This window comes from Dipodomys ordii, unplaced genomic scaffold (genome assembly GCF_000151885.1).
Source record: "Dipodomys ordii isolate 6190 unplaced genomic scaffold, Dord_2.0 Scaffold23, whole genome shotgun sequence".
NCBI lineage: Eukaryota > Metazoa > Chordata > Mammalia > Rodentia > Heteromyidae > Dipodomys > Dipodomys ordii.
In genome coordinates this window covers 3,736,518-3,752,691 of record NW_012267239.1, presented here as the reverse complement: position 1 = coordinate 3,752,691, position 16,174 = coordinate 3,736,518, and the positions used below count along the sequence as shown (strand labels likewise).

General features: G+C 50.2%; 1 protein-coding gene across 2 annotated transcripts in view; it reads right to left on the bottom strand.

Annotated features, from left to right (window-relative positions):
• The window catches only part of Ap1b1 (adaptor-related protein complex 1, beta 1 subunit), a 50,814-nt gene that overhangs the window by 7,252 nt on the left and 27,388 nt on the right, over window positions 1-16,174 (bottom strand). For both annotated transcript variants that reach the window (XM_013014402.1, XM_013014403.1), the window contains exons 6-15: window positions 14,570-14,760; window positions 13,893-14,114; window positions 11,095-11,215; window positions 9,773-9,868; window positions 8,603-8,718; window positions 8,015-8,180; window positions 3,932-4,030; window positions 3,179-3,438; window positions 2,453-2,654; window positions 1,079-1,222 (exon numbers count right to left, since the gene is read on the bottom strand). In XM_013014402.1, the coding sequence (XP_012869856.1) occupies window positions 1,079-1,222; window positions 2,453-2,654; window positions 3,179-3,438; window positions 3,932-4,030; window positions 8,015-8,180; window positions 8,603-8,718; window positions 9,773-9,868; window positions 11,095-11,215; window positions 13,893-14,114; window positions 14,570-14,760 (1,617 nt within the window). The remainder of the gene's footprint in view (window positions 1-1,078; window positions 1,223-2,452; window positions 2,655-3,178; window positions 3,439-3,931; window positions 4,031-8,014; window positions 8,181-8,602; window positions 8,719-9,772; window positions 9,869-11,094; window positions 11,216-13,892; window positions 14,115-14,569; window positions 14,761-16,174) is intronic.

Genomic DNA, 16,174 nt, shown 5'->3' with positions numbered 1-16,174 from the left:
GCGATCCTCAGATCTCAGCCTCCTGAGTAGCTAGGATTACAGGTGTGAGCCACCAGCGCCCGGTGAGCTGTGGTTTCTTAAGTAGCAGAGCACTAGCCTTAAGTGAAAAAGCTAAAGGACAGTGCCTAGACTCTGAGTTCAAGCCATAGTACTGGCACATACAAAGAACCTGGCTAGAGGCCCAGCTCAAGACCCTGCTGTATCTAAAGAGCAGAGGCTCAGGGAGCTCTGAGAACTTTCTGGGTTCTTTCCTTACTAATCTGTGGTCTAGCCAGAGTCTGGGAGTAGTGTCCTTGGGACATAGCTGGTACTTGTGGGTATCTCCAGGTGGCAAATAGAGGCCATTACGTCATCTAGGGTGGAGACAGGGATGTTGGGCCTTTTGCCATGGGGATGACATGCAGCTGTCTTGCACCCTTGGGCCTGTTCTGCATGGCTTATCTACAGGCAGATATACACATGTCCACCTTGAAGTTTCAAGGATCGTGACTTGGGGATGGGAGGGGGGTACGCTCTGTCATGCTCACACTTTTACCAGGAAGGAATTGGTAACCTCTTTGGAAACTAATGGTACACCACTGTCATGGTGGCATGTTGGAACTTCTCCTGGTGCAGTTGGGCATGCCGGTGTTTACAACATTGAAACCTGTACTCTTCCCTTCTTTTGGTGCTCTTCGTGTAGTGATGGTCCCAGATTTTTTTTGGATTCTTATGTGTGGGCAGATGGTTCAGTCTTTCCTTTAGGGATAGGGAAAACTGTCCTCAGAGAGCGAGGCACTGGGTCTGAATGGCACAAGTGCCCTGAGAAGACTGACTGCTCTTCCTCTAAGACTGGTCACAGGCTATTATCCTGCTTTTGCTCAGCTAAGCTGACTATCCTACAGGCTGAGCTTTGTGAGTCTCTGCCTGGGATACCCTCCCCTACACCCCAGCCCCACCTGGCAACAATTCCTTTGCCATGGCCTAGCTTTCCTTACTAGCACTGGCTTGGCCCCATAACCCAGCATGCACCACAGAGGCCCCAAACCAGTCTAGGACTTTTTTCAGCTTCTGCCACAAGAGAAGGAAAGGTACTTACTGCTTTGGGGGCCACATATGAGCCTGACAGGGTACCCACACCACTGGTCAAGTCAAACAGGTCACTTAGGCCACTGCCGATGGGTGCACCTACTCTGGCAGGTACTGCTGCTGCTGGGGGTGCCCCAAAGTTGTTGTCCCCAATCTGGAAAGAAAAAGGAGAAACAGAAACATCAGGGTTTAAGGAGTGATAGACACTTTAGAAAATGAGGTGGGGGGCAGCCCTCACATGTGCTCTGCACTTCTACACTGTAGACACAAGGAGTGAAGTAGTGGAGAAGGGGCCCAGTTTCATGAGCCTTGAATCTTAGGAAGTGATCCCTGGGAAGGGACTCAGCCCATGGCCAAAAGGGGAATCTGAGGGGTGGCAGGTGCTAAGCACACAGACACTCTCCTCTGAGACAGAGGTTATGGGATGAAGGTCAGCAACCCTCAGGATGACAAGGCAGTCTGTCATGGGGGCAGAGAAGACGCAGTGAAGAGTTCATAGTATGGGGTCAGTGGCAACTGGATGCCAGGAGGTCAAAGCAGAAACTACAAGAACGCAAGCACAGGCCTGAGCTCATGAGGGGCTGCTATGACACTGCCTGTCCCTGAGGAAGCTGGGCCCATGCTTCTAGAAGCAGGAATAAGAGCTTGAGGAGAGAGTTGAACCATACCCCTTCAGGGTCATCCCCCATCTCCAAGCAGAAGCAGGCAGGGTGAAGAGAACAGGCAGCAACATGCAGAGAGAAAAGCCAGCAGAGACGATACATGGAGACAAGAGAGAAAAAGAGGGAGAAGATTAGTTAGCTGTGGCTCCAGCAGAGGAGTATATGGTCATCACTCCCATGGTTACACCCACCACCATCATATCCTATACCTCACCCCTTTGTACCTTTGCCTGCTAGCACTGATTGTCAGATTCCTGTCCAGGGCTGCAGCCTGGGCTTCTGAGTGAGGCAGGGCCAAAGAAAGGTCTACCTAGCCCCACCAACTGCCTGATAACACCTAGGACCCTGGCTCCAGCTCACCACTGCTTTTTACCAAGGTCTTTCAGAGAGGCCTGGCTGGAATGCTTTGTCAAGCTGATGTAGTCTGGGGTGAGTGAGCACACCTCTGATTCTTCAGAGCCAGAAACGTCTTCACAAGGCAATGGTGGAAGGAGATAAAACTGACGCTAAGTAGTCCAGAAAGGGACCATTCGTGGCTCGACCTCTGTAGCCATGTTGTCTTTTCCCATCTGTGAGTAGGGAGCTGGGAGCTACACAGACTTCAAGGAGAGACTGAGTCTGTATATAGAGCACCCATAGCCCCTGCCTGGTGTCTAGCACGAGGGACATGGTGTCCAATGACTGCTCCTCCAAAGATCATTACCAACATCACCACAGCATACCAGGCTGTCCAGGCCACCACCGAGAAGGTCCACAGCTCCCATCTGCACTGAGGAGGTGGTCAATGGTGGACCGCTCACTGGGGGGCCGAGGTCCAGGTTGAGGAGGTCCCCTAGCAGGTCGCCCTGGGCGGGGATGACGTCAGGCTGCTCTCCAGGAGGGGCTCCTGCAGGGGCTGTCTCAGGGCTCTCTGTGCTCTCACTCCTGCCAGACACAGGGGAAGGTCAGTTGGTGGGTATGCTGGGGGGTCCTAGTGAAGTCCAAGAGACCCTCGCATTCAAGATCTTTCCTAAAACAAGTACTGGCTCTCCCACTTGCTGTCCCACAGAGGGCCATCCACATGATGGCCACATCCCCCTCATGGCTGACCCAAAGGAGAGGCCATGCTAGAGAAAACTGGATGCCAGTCCCCAGGCCAAACCAGCCACTTGGGAACTACAGCAGAGGTGGTGGGAACGGGGCTCTGGAACTGGACATAATGGGACCTCAGCCTGGACTCTGCCAACTGTGGGATCTTGGACTGGCCACTGAAACACTCCACACCACAGTCCTCATCATTCACTGATATGATCAAATGAGGACATCTAGTGGACACCTCATGTGCAGTTAAGCAGTGTCTAAAAGGTCAAAATCAGCCCTTGACAGGGGCTGTCACATGAAGCTAGCACCCAGCTACTGAACAGAGGGAGCGGGTGGGTGGCGCAGACCCGCCAGCTGACTGCACTCACGAGGCAGTGCGGGGTGGGAGGCTCTTGTGCACCACACCCCGGCCGCCCTCCACAAAGGCGCTGGGTGGCTTATGGTAGACAGAGGCCAGCGTGCCAATGTAGCAGATGAGCTCATCCAGCAGTGTGGGTTCAATGAGGTCTGTCTCCTCGGAGATGAGAGGCTTCTCGGCCAGCACCACCTCCTTGGCAGCCACTGGGTCCGTGGAGAGCAGGCGCCAGTAGATGTAGCCACGATCTCGCAGATCCGGGTTGTCTGAGTCCTTGAGGAGCATGTGGAGAGCCTGTGAAAGTCCTCTGCAAACGGGGGAGGGGAGGGGCTTCCCCCACAACCCCAGCCCCAGCTTCCAGGTATGCTCACAAGGCTGGCAATGACAGCCATGTTGAGCATGGCTATTAGGCTGACATGTCCCAGCAGCTCCCAGCTCACTCTCTTTGGTTTTCTATTGAAGCCAGTCTAAGCAGGCCATACTCACTCCTGTCTCCACTCCTAGCTACCCTCTGTGTCTGCCCTCCCATAAGTCTTCTGGTTCCCATGCCTTCCCCATCTGTATTTACAGTCTGCTTCAACTTCACCCCTTGACCCTGCACCCTGCAACTCTGACTCCTGCAGATTGAGGACTGGGGTTACTCTGGAGCCAAACCCCACACATGCCACTCAGAGGAAAGACTAGTTCCTGGGTCCACATTTTCCCTTGCTGGAGCAATGTCTGTGTGGGGTCTGTGCAAGGCATGCTGGGTAGGTGGGTCACCCACCTGAGTAGCCAAACTGAGGACCTGCTGCACCAGTTCCTGGGTCTCTGTGGGCTTCTTCAGGAAGAGCTTCACAATGGCTGTGAGCAGTTGCAGCTGGACCTGCAGAGAGATGGAGAGCAAGGTAGGCACATTGTAGATGGGGTTCTGAGGTCTCTGGAAGCCTGGAAGAGCTCCTACAGGCTTGGTGTTAACTACAGAATACAGGCAAAGACAGCAGGGTATGGATGCTGCTGAGCAGCCTAGTCCTTGGCAAGTTTACAGCTGTGAAAGGCAATACTTGTGGCTGGTATGCTTCTTCGTTTTTTGGTTTTTTTTTTGGTGATGGTTGAGGGGCTTGAACTCAGGGCCTGGGTTCTTTCCTTGAGCTCTTTTGCTCAAGGCTAATGTTGTACTTCTGGTTTTCTGGTGGTTAACAAAGAGTCTCATGGACTTTCCTGCCCAGCTGTCTTTGAACTGTGATCCTCAGATCTCAGCCTCCTGAGTAGCTAGGATTACAGGTGTAAGCCACCAGCACCCAGCATTGGGTATGCTTCTTAAAGGGACCATCTGTCAACAAGTGGTAATAGTGTCACTGAGGTCAAGGGATGAGCTCACAGAGCCAGCCTGCCATAGAGGGTGAAAGGTGTCTCTGCCTGGTCCTCCACCAGCAAGGCTAGCATTTCTCCTTCATAGTACATGCTGATCCTAGTCCAGCCCCTACGCTTCTACAGTTTCCTCCAACCCTTCATCATCACTCTGCCTAGTTATTGCAGTACTGTTAATTAAAAGAGCAGAAAAGACTGCCAGGTGTTGGTGGCTCACACCAGCTACCCACGGGGCTGACCTGAGGTTCAGAGCCAGCCCAGGTAGACAACTGTAAGACTTTTATCTCTGAGTAACCTTCAAAAAGCCAGAACTGAAGTGTAGCGCAAGTGGTAGAGCAGCAGTCATGAGTGAAAAAGCTGTGTGCTCACAGCTGAGTTCAAGCCTCAGTACTGGCATACAAAAAAAAAAAAAAAAGTGAGAGGGAAATACATATATAAAGGACCATCATTATTTATAGTCCATATCTGTGCATGTACCTACTTGCTAAAACCTCCTTGTAGCCCTGGAAACAGTACTCATTCACAGGTTTAGGCAAACTAGGGAACACTACAACCACCTGACAGATACATTCCAAGTTGAGGTAGAGTGTGCTCTACAGTACTGTTTGACTTCTCATACTGTTAAAAAGCATCTTTTTCAAAGTTTATCTAGTGTCATATTTTCCTTTTTTTGAAATTTTTTGTTTCTGGTACCAGTCTTGGGGTGAACTAAGAATCTGGGCGCAGTCCCTTAGCTTTTTCACTCAAGGCTAGAACTCTACCACTTGATCACGGCTCCATTTCCAGCATTTGTGGTTAATTCAAGAAAAGAGTCTCACAAGCTGGGGCTGGGAAGATGGCTCAGTGGTAGAGCGCTTGCCTTGCATGCCTGAGGCCCTGGGTTCAATTCCTCAGCACCATATAAGCAAAATGAAAAAAGCCAGAAGTGGTGCTGTGGTAGAGCGCTAGCCTTGAGCTGAAGAGCTGAGGGACAGTGCCCAGGCCCAGAGTTCAGGCCCCACAACCGGACTCCCCCCCCAAAAAAAAGAGTCTCACAAGCTGGGTGCCAGGGATTCAAGCCTGTAATCCTAACTGCTTGGGAGGCTGAGACCTGAGGATCACAGTTCACAGCCAGCCTAGGCAGTAAAGTCCATGAGACTCTTATCTCCAATTAACCAACAGAAAACCAGAAATGGCACTGTGGCTCAAAGTGGTAAAGTGCTAGCCTTGAGCAAAAAGAGCTCAGGGAAAGTGCCCAGGCCCTGAGTTCAAGCCTCAGGACCAAAACCAAAACCACAACAAAAAACTCTCATAAACTTTCCTGTCAAGGATGGCTTCAAACTGTGATCAGATCTCAGCCAGGAAGCTGAGATTAACTAGGATTAATTACCTGGGCATGATCCATCAAAGCCAGCTTTTACTTGAGTTTTTTGTTGGTGATTTCTTTGTGTAAAATGTCACCTAAGTATAATGTTTGCCTAGTGTTCCTAATCACATAAAGGCTCTAGTTTTTGCCACTCAGAGCAAATCTATGTGCTAGATAAGTTTTGCTTAACATGTTACAACACGGTTGGCTAGGAGTTCAACGTTAAAGAATCATTATGCTGGGGAGGGTACAGAAATTGAGGGAAAAAGGATGAAAAAGTGCAGCAGTGGATCTCACTGGACATTGATGAAAGTCAACTACACAACTCGTGGGTAGAGATGGGAGGAGGGACTGGGAGAGAATGAGGGGAACAGAAGACACTGTATGAAAATAAACATACTCATGTAATTATAACCCTTTTATACCCATCACCTCTATAATAACAATAAAGTAAATTAATTAAAAAAAATCAGGGCTGGGAATGTGGCTTAGTGGTAGAGTGCTTGCCTAGCATGGTTCAATTCCTTAGTACCACAGCTCCACTTCTGGTTGGTTTTCTGGTGGTTAACTGGAGGTAAGAGTATCATGGACTTTCCTGCCTGGGCTGGCTTTGAACCGCAATCCTCAGATCTCAGCCTCTCCAGTAGTTAAGATTGCCACTTATTGACAGATGGTCCCTTTAAGAAGCATACCCAATGCTGGGTCCTGGTGGGTCACACCTGTAATCCTAGCTACTCAGGAGGCTGAGATCTAAGGATCGCAGTTCAAAGTCAGCCAGGGCAGGAAATTCCATGAGACTCTTATATCCAATAAACCACTCAGAAAACCGGAAGTGGTGCTGTGGCTCAAGTGGTAGAGTGCTAGCTTTGAGCTGAAGAGCTGAGGGATAGCTCCCAGACCCAGAGTTCAAGTCCCACGAAAAAAGAAAAAAAAACAACAACAAAACAACCTGGTGCTGGTGGCTCAGGCATGTCATCTTTTTCTTTTTCTTTTGGGTCTGGTCGTGGGGCCTGAACTCTGGGCCTACGCGCTGTCCCTCAGCTCTTCAGCTCAAGGCTAGCACTCTACCACTTGAGCCACAGCGCCACTTCCGGCTTTTTCTGTTTATGTGGTGCTGAGGAATCGAATGCAGGGCCTCATGCATGCAAGGCAAGCTACCTTCCCAGCCCAGGCATGTAATCATTTTTTGTGTGTGTGCCAGTCCTGGGGCTCAAACTCAAGAGCCTGGGCTCTGTCCCTGAGCTTTCTTTCACTCAAGGCTAGCACTCTACCACTTAAGCCACAGCACCACTTCCAGTTTTTTCTGTTTATGTGGTACTGAGGAACTGACTTCACGCATGGTAGGCAAGCACTCTGCCACTAAGCCACCTTCCCAGCCAAGCCTGTAATCTTTACTACTGGAGAGGCTGCGATTTGAGGATTGCGGTTCAAAGGCGGCCTGGGCAGGAAAGTCCATGACACTCTCTATCTCCAATTAACTACCAGAAAACCAGAAGTGGAGCTGTGGCTCAAAGTGGTAGAACATGTGCTTTAAGCAGAAAGGCTCAGCAACAGTGGTCAGTCCCTGAGTTTAAGCCCCATGACTGACCGAAAAAGCAAAAAAGTCACTATGTAGTAAATAAGGTGTCTTTAAAAACAAACATATATAAAACAAGGTTATGGATCAATCAGTTGATAAGAATGTTGCAATTAGCCACTTGTAAGAACCTAACCTTATTTCTCTAGTGAGTCCTAATTCAAAACACAGGTGCCATGGATAATGAGATCAACTTCATGGGAACCCACATGAAGTGTCTATTGCTGGTGTAGAAAGTCTGAATATCCTTGTCAAGAAATTAGTGGCTCTGGGAGGAAAAGTGGCCAGGAAAGTAGTTCAAAGGTGATTTTCCACTGTATATCCTTCTGTAACTTTTCAATTCTGAACCAAGCCCATGTGTCATCTATTCAAATATAAATATGAAGTTACAACAGAACCAGAAAATGTGGGCCATCTTCTATCCCCAAGGCAGTCTGGGGCTGTGTACTGAAAGAGGCTGTATGGGGCACCCACATCACGGCACTTTGGTTTGCGAGCGGGCTTGAGGTCAGCATGAGCTCCAGAGGCTGGGCTGTCAGTCAGGACTCATGCCAGAGCTCTCCTGGGCGCCCTCTCACCTGGGTGCTCTCATCGTGGAAGCCCTCCAGGAAGCTCTCCAGCAGCTCGTCTGCATTGTCGATGCGCTCTGCGTACTCGCCCACAATCCAGATCATGGCAGCCCGGGCCTCGGGCTCATCCAGGGAGTCCAGGTTCTCACACAGTGTGGCAATCACACTCTCATATCTGCGAGAGCAGGCACAGCCAACAAGTGAACCACAGGGAAGCCCCAGCAGCTGCAGGGGTGAGGGGCGGGGAGGGAGGAGCCAGCCGAGGTAGGCCACTGGGACAGGAAATGTGTTTTAGCCGCCAATAGCTTAACTCCTTTCTTTGCTTGTTTGTTGGAGGCAAGGTTTTGCTATGTAGGACTCTGGCCTCAAACTCTGAGATCTCCTGTCTCAGCCTCCTGAGTGCTAGGATCACGAATATATACTACTATGCTATTATTTTGGCCTGGGAAGCAGAGGAGGTCCAGCTCAGGGAAAGAAGGAAAGGAAAGTGAAGGGTTTCTTCTGAGCATGCTGTTTATGGCAGCAAAGGAGGGAAGCCACTACTCTGTCTTCAAGCAGAGCCAGATCACCCTCACACCAGGAGGGCTGGGAACCTACTTGTTGGGGTACTTGCGGAAGATATCCTTAATGACCACAATGGCTTCCTGGACCACATAGTTGACCTTGGTCTGGATGAGATCAAGCAGTGTGCTCACACAGCGCTCTGCAGACTGCTGCATGGGAAGAGGAGAAGGGTGTGGGGTACCCATTTCCAGTATAGCCACAGATGAACATGCTACACCAAGCTCCTGGCAATCTTCCTTGCCTACCTTCCTCATCACAGGGTGAGAACAGAACACTCTCCCCCACAATGGGAAGGTGGGGAACAAGAGCCACCTGGGTGGTGCAGACATAGGGGATAAAATGAGACTATGGAGAAGCCAGAGGCTGGGCTCCTGAGTGGGGAGGGCTTCAGCCTATGGCAGAGTATTCACTTCAGCCAGACCAAACTTCTCTTGCTATTTCATAAAATAGGGTCCTGCAACCAAAACCACCAAGTCTCTGCTGGACCCCCTCCTACCCTTAACCCCACACACTATGCAACTGGGGAGCCGGCATAAAATGCCTCGAGGGTCTGAGCTGTCCCAGGATAGCAGGCCAGTTTAAGGAGAGTCCAGGTCAGTGATCAAAAAAACCTCTCCTTAGACAAGGAGGAGATGAAGTGCCGGGACACAGGGTATAGGGTGGCCTACGGAGCTTGGGAAAGAGGCCCATGGCAGTAAACTGATATACATGCAAAAGTGCCCAAATGGCCAGGCCCACTGGCTGGGGGCTGCCCCATCATCTTAGAGAATGCTGCAGCACCCTGACTATAATCAGTTTTTTTTTTTTTTTGCCAGTCCTGGAGCTTGAACTCAGGGCATGGGCGCTGTCCCTGAGCTTCTTTTTGCTCAAGGCTAGCACTCTACCACTTGAGCCACAGCGCCACTTCGTTTTTTCTGTGTATTTGGCACTGAGAAATTGAACCTAGGGCTTCATGCATACTAGGCAAGCACTCTACCACTGAGCTACCTTCCTAGCCTATGATGAGTAATTTCATCTGAGGCTTCAATGTATGAAGGTGCTCTGCCAGGTCTCTTCAACAGGCACAATGGGGGTTGTGGTGGCAACCCTGGCCTTACTGGATCACAGACAGCTGATAGACTCTGCTAGGATCACACTGGTTTCCTGGTTGCAGCTCTCCCTTCCCTTCCCCTGCTAAGGGGGCAAATCCCAGAGCCTCCTTACCTCCACCTTGATGGCACAGCGGCCAATGGCACGCACAGCTTTCCGTACAAAATCCACATCCACTTCTGTTGCATATTCTTTGAGCTCTGCCAACACCTACAGCTCAAACAGATAAAAGGTTTGGTGGGATCTAACTAGATAACCTACTGGAGCACTCCTGGGTAATGGGCATGTAGTGTCAGAACTGCTTTCTGTTCAAGGTGGAAGGCCAAGAGCAGGGAGAGAGATGACAGATGCTTTAACAGGAAGTTATTCCAAAAGGGAAGTAGGGAACAGCTGGCTGGCAGGGCTGGACATCTCCTCACCCCACATTTGTTATTAAGCATCAATTAATTGTACAAGGGAGTTTCATTTTGACATGTGTACGATGCATGACACATGCATATAATGCATGTTGGTCAGACTTAGCCCCTCTGGACACCCTTGTTTTACACTGATCTAGCTAACATATCCAACTACTACTACTACTTCTTTGTGTACCCAGGGTCTTTGTATGTTAAACCAGTACTCTATCACCACCTTTTCATGATAGGTATTAAGGAAAATAGGGAGTATTTTTTGTTTGTTTGTTTAAAGAGGACTTATGCTGATTGGCTAGTTTGGAATTTGTAGGCTTAAATTACCTTTCTGGGGCTGGGGATGTGGCTTACTGGTAGAGTGCTTTCCTAGCATGCATGAAACCCTGGGTTTGATTCCTCAGTACCACATACTCAGAAAAAGCCAGAAATGGTGTTGAGGCTCAAGTGGTAGAGTGCAAGCCTTGAGTGAAAGAAGCTAGGAACAGCTGGGCACTGGTGGCTCACACCTGTAATCCTAGCTACTCAGGAGGCTGAAATCTGAGTAGCACGGTTCAAAGTCAGCCCGGGCAGGAAAAGTCCGTGAGACTCTTATCTCCAATAAACCACTCAGAAAACTGGAAGTGGTCCTGTAGCTCAAGTGGTATAATGCTAGACTTGAGCTGAAGAGCTGAGGGACAGCACTCAAGCCGAGTTCAAGACCCGCGACAAAAAAAAAGAAAAAGAAGCTAGGGACAGTGCCCAGGCCCTGAGTTCAAGCCCTAGAATTGGGGAAAAAAAGAGAAAAAAGATCTTTCTGCCTCTGCTTCCCAAGTAGTTGGGGCTGTAGGCATGCATCATCATGTTCAGCTTGAGAAGATTCTACCAGATTTTTTCCCTTGCTTACAAAGTCCTGGGGCCCTGTGGTAAACTCTCCATGAGATGACCTGTTAGTGGTAAGCATGATAGACCAATGCAGACACCACAGCCAGTGGGTAATGGCATTGTTAAACACTCAAGCTTGTGCCTGGACCACCACTCTCTCACCTGGGCAATGTTGGCCTGGGAGGCCAGGCGGATCATGATGTCCAGCTTCTCCAGCTTCACGTAGATGGGGTCATTGTACTTCACAAAGAAAACCTTCATCTCGTGCTTCAGAATCTCGGGCCTGGTGGCAGGGCAGGATGCCCAGAAAGCATAAGCAAGGCACAGGCCTGTGAGAAAACCCTTTCACTTTGCTGGGTCATTGCTGAGGGCTGAAGTGTAGCCTGAGGTCCAGGTAGGTAGAGCCATTGTTGGGCTACATGTGCCAGTGGAGGCTCTGCCTGGTTATTACAAGTGTGATCAGATCTTGGGCATAGAAGAGGCAAGACAGTTCACAGTCAAGGGCAGTAAGCAGCAGGTAAGGGCTCCAACCTCAGCCTGTTTCCTAACCCATAAAATGAGGATGACCCTCGCAGAAAGGCATTACCCCCCAGGCCTGAATCTGCTAGGTCTAACATCTTAGTAGTGTTTGTCCTGGTCCCGGACCAATCAAGGTGGCTATTTGTACAAATAATATTGCTTTCCTTCTGGGAATCTGAAAATCTGATGGGTGTCCCCAATGAAAACCTTCAATGCTGGGGCTGGGAAGGTGGCTCAGTGGTAGAGCGCTTGCCTTGCATGCCTAAGGCCCTGAGTTCGATTCCTCAGCACCACATAAGCAAAAAGAAAAAAGCTGGAAGTGGCACTGTGGCTCAAGTGGTAGAGCACTAGCCTTGAACTGAAGAGCTGAGGGACAGCGCCCAGGCCCAGAGTTCAGTCCCACGACCGGACCCCCCCCCCCAAAAAAAAAAACCTTCAATGCTGAGTCTCAATTAGGTTCCTGTGGGCAGAAACGATCCACACGTGTTGCTACTTTCTGTTGCTAGGGGAAGAGTATGCTCGATTCTCCCTTCCCCAAAAAAAGAGGGAGACCCAAGAAGATACCTCTTTCTATGTTGCTCTCATTAGTCTCAGTCATTCGAATTATAAGCTGAGACCTGCCAGTGAATCTGTGCTTGGGGGGGGGGGGCGGGAAGTCTTGGGAACCCCACCACAGCCACCCATACAACAAGCCATTTGTGAGAGTGTAATGAGGAACCTAACATGATGGACCCATATGTGTCAGAGGAGGTGCTCCAGGCTGAGCTTTCCAGAGCATGTTACATACAGCTCCTCCCTTAAGAGCCTGCCCTGCTGCCCTCCAATGGCACCACCCGCCACACTGTTCTAAGATAAGGAAGCTCAGAGGGGTTATGAGGCTTACAGCAGTCACATGTTAATAAAAGAAGCATGTTGAGTCATCACCCTGACTCCCACTCCCATGCCCTTTCCAGAAGAGAAACCAGTAATATAAAAAACCAAAAGGAAAATGCTGGTTGCTGGTTGCTCATGTCTGTAACCCTGGCTACTCAGGAGGCTGAGATCTGAGGATTGCGATTCAGGAAAGTCCATGAGACACTTATCTTCAACTAATTATCAAAAAGCTGGAAGCAGAGCTGTGGCTTAAGTGGGACAGCACTATCCTGAGCAAAAAATGATCAGGGATAGTGCCCAGGCCCTGAGTTCAAGCCCTAGGACCAGCACAAGCAGCAGCAACAACAACAAAGTGAATATATAAAACGTTTTTCTCCCCTTAGGAAAAGGGAGGACAGAAGGTAAGGAGGGAGAAAATGGGGTAAGGAGGAACCCCTGGCCTCAGTGCTGCAGCACAAGCTGCGAGGAGGACCTGGCCACACCAGCAGGCTTTGTGTTGTTTTGGGTAGGAGGCAAGACACCAAGCTGGAGAGTAGAATGACTTCTGCACTCAGGATGTAGCAGAAGCTGCCCAACCACTTATCAGGCCTGGCCCAGGTCATGCCTGGTGACATGGACAACTTCTTAAGAGATTATCATGTTAAATATAGCTGATCTGGATCTGCGAGTCCCTCCATTCTAACAAATCCAGTGACCCAAGGGCAACGGTGTGTAGACCCACACTGTAACTATAAAGCCTGTCTCTGCTTTGTTAAGGCTCTTGGAATGTTTTCCTGTAGTTACCTGTGATAGTTACAAATACTGCAGTTCAAGGACTAGATTGATACTACAACAAAAAGGCATGCCAGCTTTCAGCAGAGATGGCCTGTATATAAGTCTCCTATCTGCTCCCACCAGTGGGGCTCACTACTGCCAGGCCCTGATTATTGAATGAGCCACTGACAAAAAGACTGGGAGTGCTCCTCAGGAGGCTGATCCCACCAGGTGGCAGGGCTCACTTATAGCTACCACACGGGAAGGAGGATCATTCCTGAGAAGCCTCAGACCCACCGTACCCTGGCACCAGGTCCCCTCCCTGGTGTCCTCAAATAGCTTCCTGGGAGGAGGGAGTGGGTTGCGCGGCATCCTGCTCACTCTGTTCTACCTCCCCCAGATCTTCAGGTCAATGCCACGTCCAAGGGTTCCTCACCATCTCAGAGGCCTCCAATCTCAGGGACTACTGCTATGGACTCTAGGAATATGCATACATTCTGAGCAGCCCCATGCTCACCTTTACCTAGCCAGCTCTCTTAGGCTAAGTCAGAGCTTCTCAACCTTGGAACTGCCGATCAGTTACCTGTTATGGGGGACTATCTAGTACTAAAAGAGGCTGAGCAGTGTCTCTGGCCTCTACTCACTAGAGGCCAATAGCCAATTCCAGCTGTGACCATGAAAAGGGTCTCTGAGGGGCAAAGGTGCCCTGGGTAAAAACCTTTGGCTAAAGCATTCTTTAGACTTCCTGCATACTGACAGGTCATTTCCCCTTGGCCCCTGTTGCCAGTGTGGGACCTTTGTGGTGGTCTCCGTACCTCTTCTGCACAATGAGGTTGATGTTGCGCAGGGCCACATACTGCAGCTCTGGCTCCGCCGACAGCAGAGTGACCAGGGGTGGGGCCAGCTTCTTGAGCAGAGTGCCATAGTAGTCCAGGTCCTTGGACAACATCTCCATGAACTTCATCAGCACCTTCACGGCAGACAGCACTACAGCAGAGTTGGCATGGGAGAGTCTGGGTGTGACCCGTTCACAGATACTGGGTTCCAGCAGGGCAAGAAGAGAGAAAGACAAGGGGAAACATCCTGTTTTTACTTATCAAAATACCATGTCTCCTGTGGAAGGAAGATCTAGATCCAGCATCTGCGGTCTCCTATTAACCCCATACAGACTCAACAATTCTGAGCTCAGAATGAGCAAATGCCTGGCATACAGTCCTTTCCCATGTCAGCTTGTCCCCTCCCCCTAACTGCTAGGAAAGGATTTCATGAGTCTACCTGGTGACCTGCACAATTCTCCCTGCTTTTGTAACAGTCTCATCATTTGTAAGGGGCAGACAAGGATGGATAGAGACCCAGGCAGACAGTGAGAACTCCATGAACAATGGCTCCAATGCTACCCAGCTCCTGACTCAGCCCAGGTGGTCCAGCTCAGGGTTAGAGCCTTCAGAGGACGCTGTCCCACTGGGCTGGCAAGCAAGGGTGACCTGCTCACCTCTGGGCCTCGCGGTCGTCCTTGGGTGTGTAGTTGGCCAGGCAGTCTAGGATGAAGATCTGGCCCCACTCAGTGCACTCATTCAGGGCTGTCAGCAACTTGTTGATGGACTGTGGGTTCAGGTCAAGCAGGTTGCTGCTGGGATGGGACTCAGCAATCTCTGAGAGAGCAGCCACTGCATTTGCCACCACCTGGTAGGGAGTGTGGAAGGAGCAGAGGCTGGGGCACAGCTCAGGCAGGGGCAGTGGACCTAATGACACCGGAGGGACATCTTGAAAGAAATATGATCTGATAGGCAGGATATGGAGTTTCAAGGAAACTACTCCAAGCACTTACCCTGCTGACTCCTGGGCAAAATGGAACTAAAATAAGGACAGCTGCCATTGAAAAGAAATAAGGCAAAGCCAGGTGTGGTGGTGTGTACCTCTGATCACAGCTATGTGAGAGAGGTGTGTGTGTGTGTGCGCACGCGCGTGCATGCGCGCGCGCGCGCGCGCGCGCGCGCGCGCGCGTGTGTGTGTGTGTGTGTGTGTGTGTGTGTGTGTGTGTCCCTTAGCTTTTTTGCTCAAGGCTGGTGCTTTACCACCTGAGCCACAGCTTTACTTTTGCCTTTTTGTTAACTGAAGATAACACTCAGACTTTACTGCCTGAGATGGTTTTGAATCCTAATCCTCAGACCTCAGGATTACAGGTATGAGTGCCCTGCTTCAGCCTGGGCAGTTTTTTTTTTTTTTGGTCAGGTGTGGGGCTTGAACTCAGGGCCTAGGCACTGTCCCTGAGCTCTTTCACTGAAGGCTAGTGCTCTACCATTAGGAGCCTCAGCTCCACTTCCAGTTTTCTGGTGATTAATTAGAGATGAGTCTCATGGCCTTTCCAGCCTGCGCTGGCTTCTTGAACTGTGAGCCTCAGATCTCAGCCTCCAGAGTAGCTAGGATTACAGATCTGAGCCACTGCCCTAGCCTCTAGCAAAGTGTTTGAGATACCATTTCAAAAATGTTAGGTATGGAGGCAGGGTAGAAGGATCATGGTCTAAGGCCAGCTCAGGCTGGCCTGAGAGACTATCTGAAAAGCAAACTAAAATCACAAGGGCTAGGGACTTGGTTCAAGTGGTAGAACTCAGGGCCTCACACTTGCCTAGCAAATGAGGTCACGAGTTGAAACCCTAACATCACCAAAAAACACCACCACCACCATCATCACCAACAAAAATGGAAGAAACAAGCCAAGGAAGGCCCAGCTCCAGACGCCTGCCAAGGGGAACCATCCCTGATGTCAACACGACAGCCCCACTACCAGGTATAGCAGCTTATTTCTGTAGTTGTCAACATGCTGTCAGAGCTGGAAGATCCCTGCAGATTCCCGTAAGGCCGCTGGGAGCAGATGCCTGGGGCACAGACAGGCGTGTGGGGTGACACTCTGTGCTGGAACCCACTTGCACTGCTACCAGGCAGCTCCTTCTATGTGGTCTGCAAGGTCTTACACTTTTCCCTATGACAACTTAGGATGTCTGTGTGATGAGGGTTTCTATGGAATACAGAGAAGGGAGGGTTGGGCCAAAGGTTGTTTTTTTGTGTTTTTATGAAAAGCTTTTTTGAGCCAGATGCA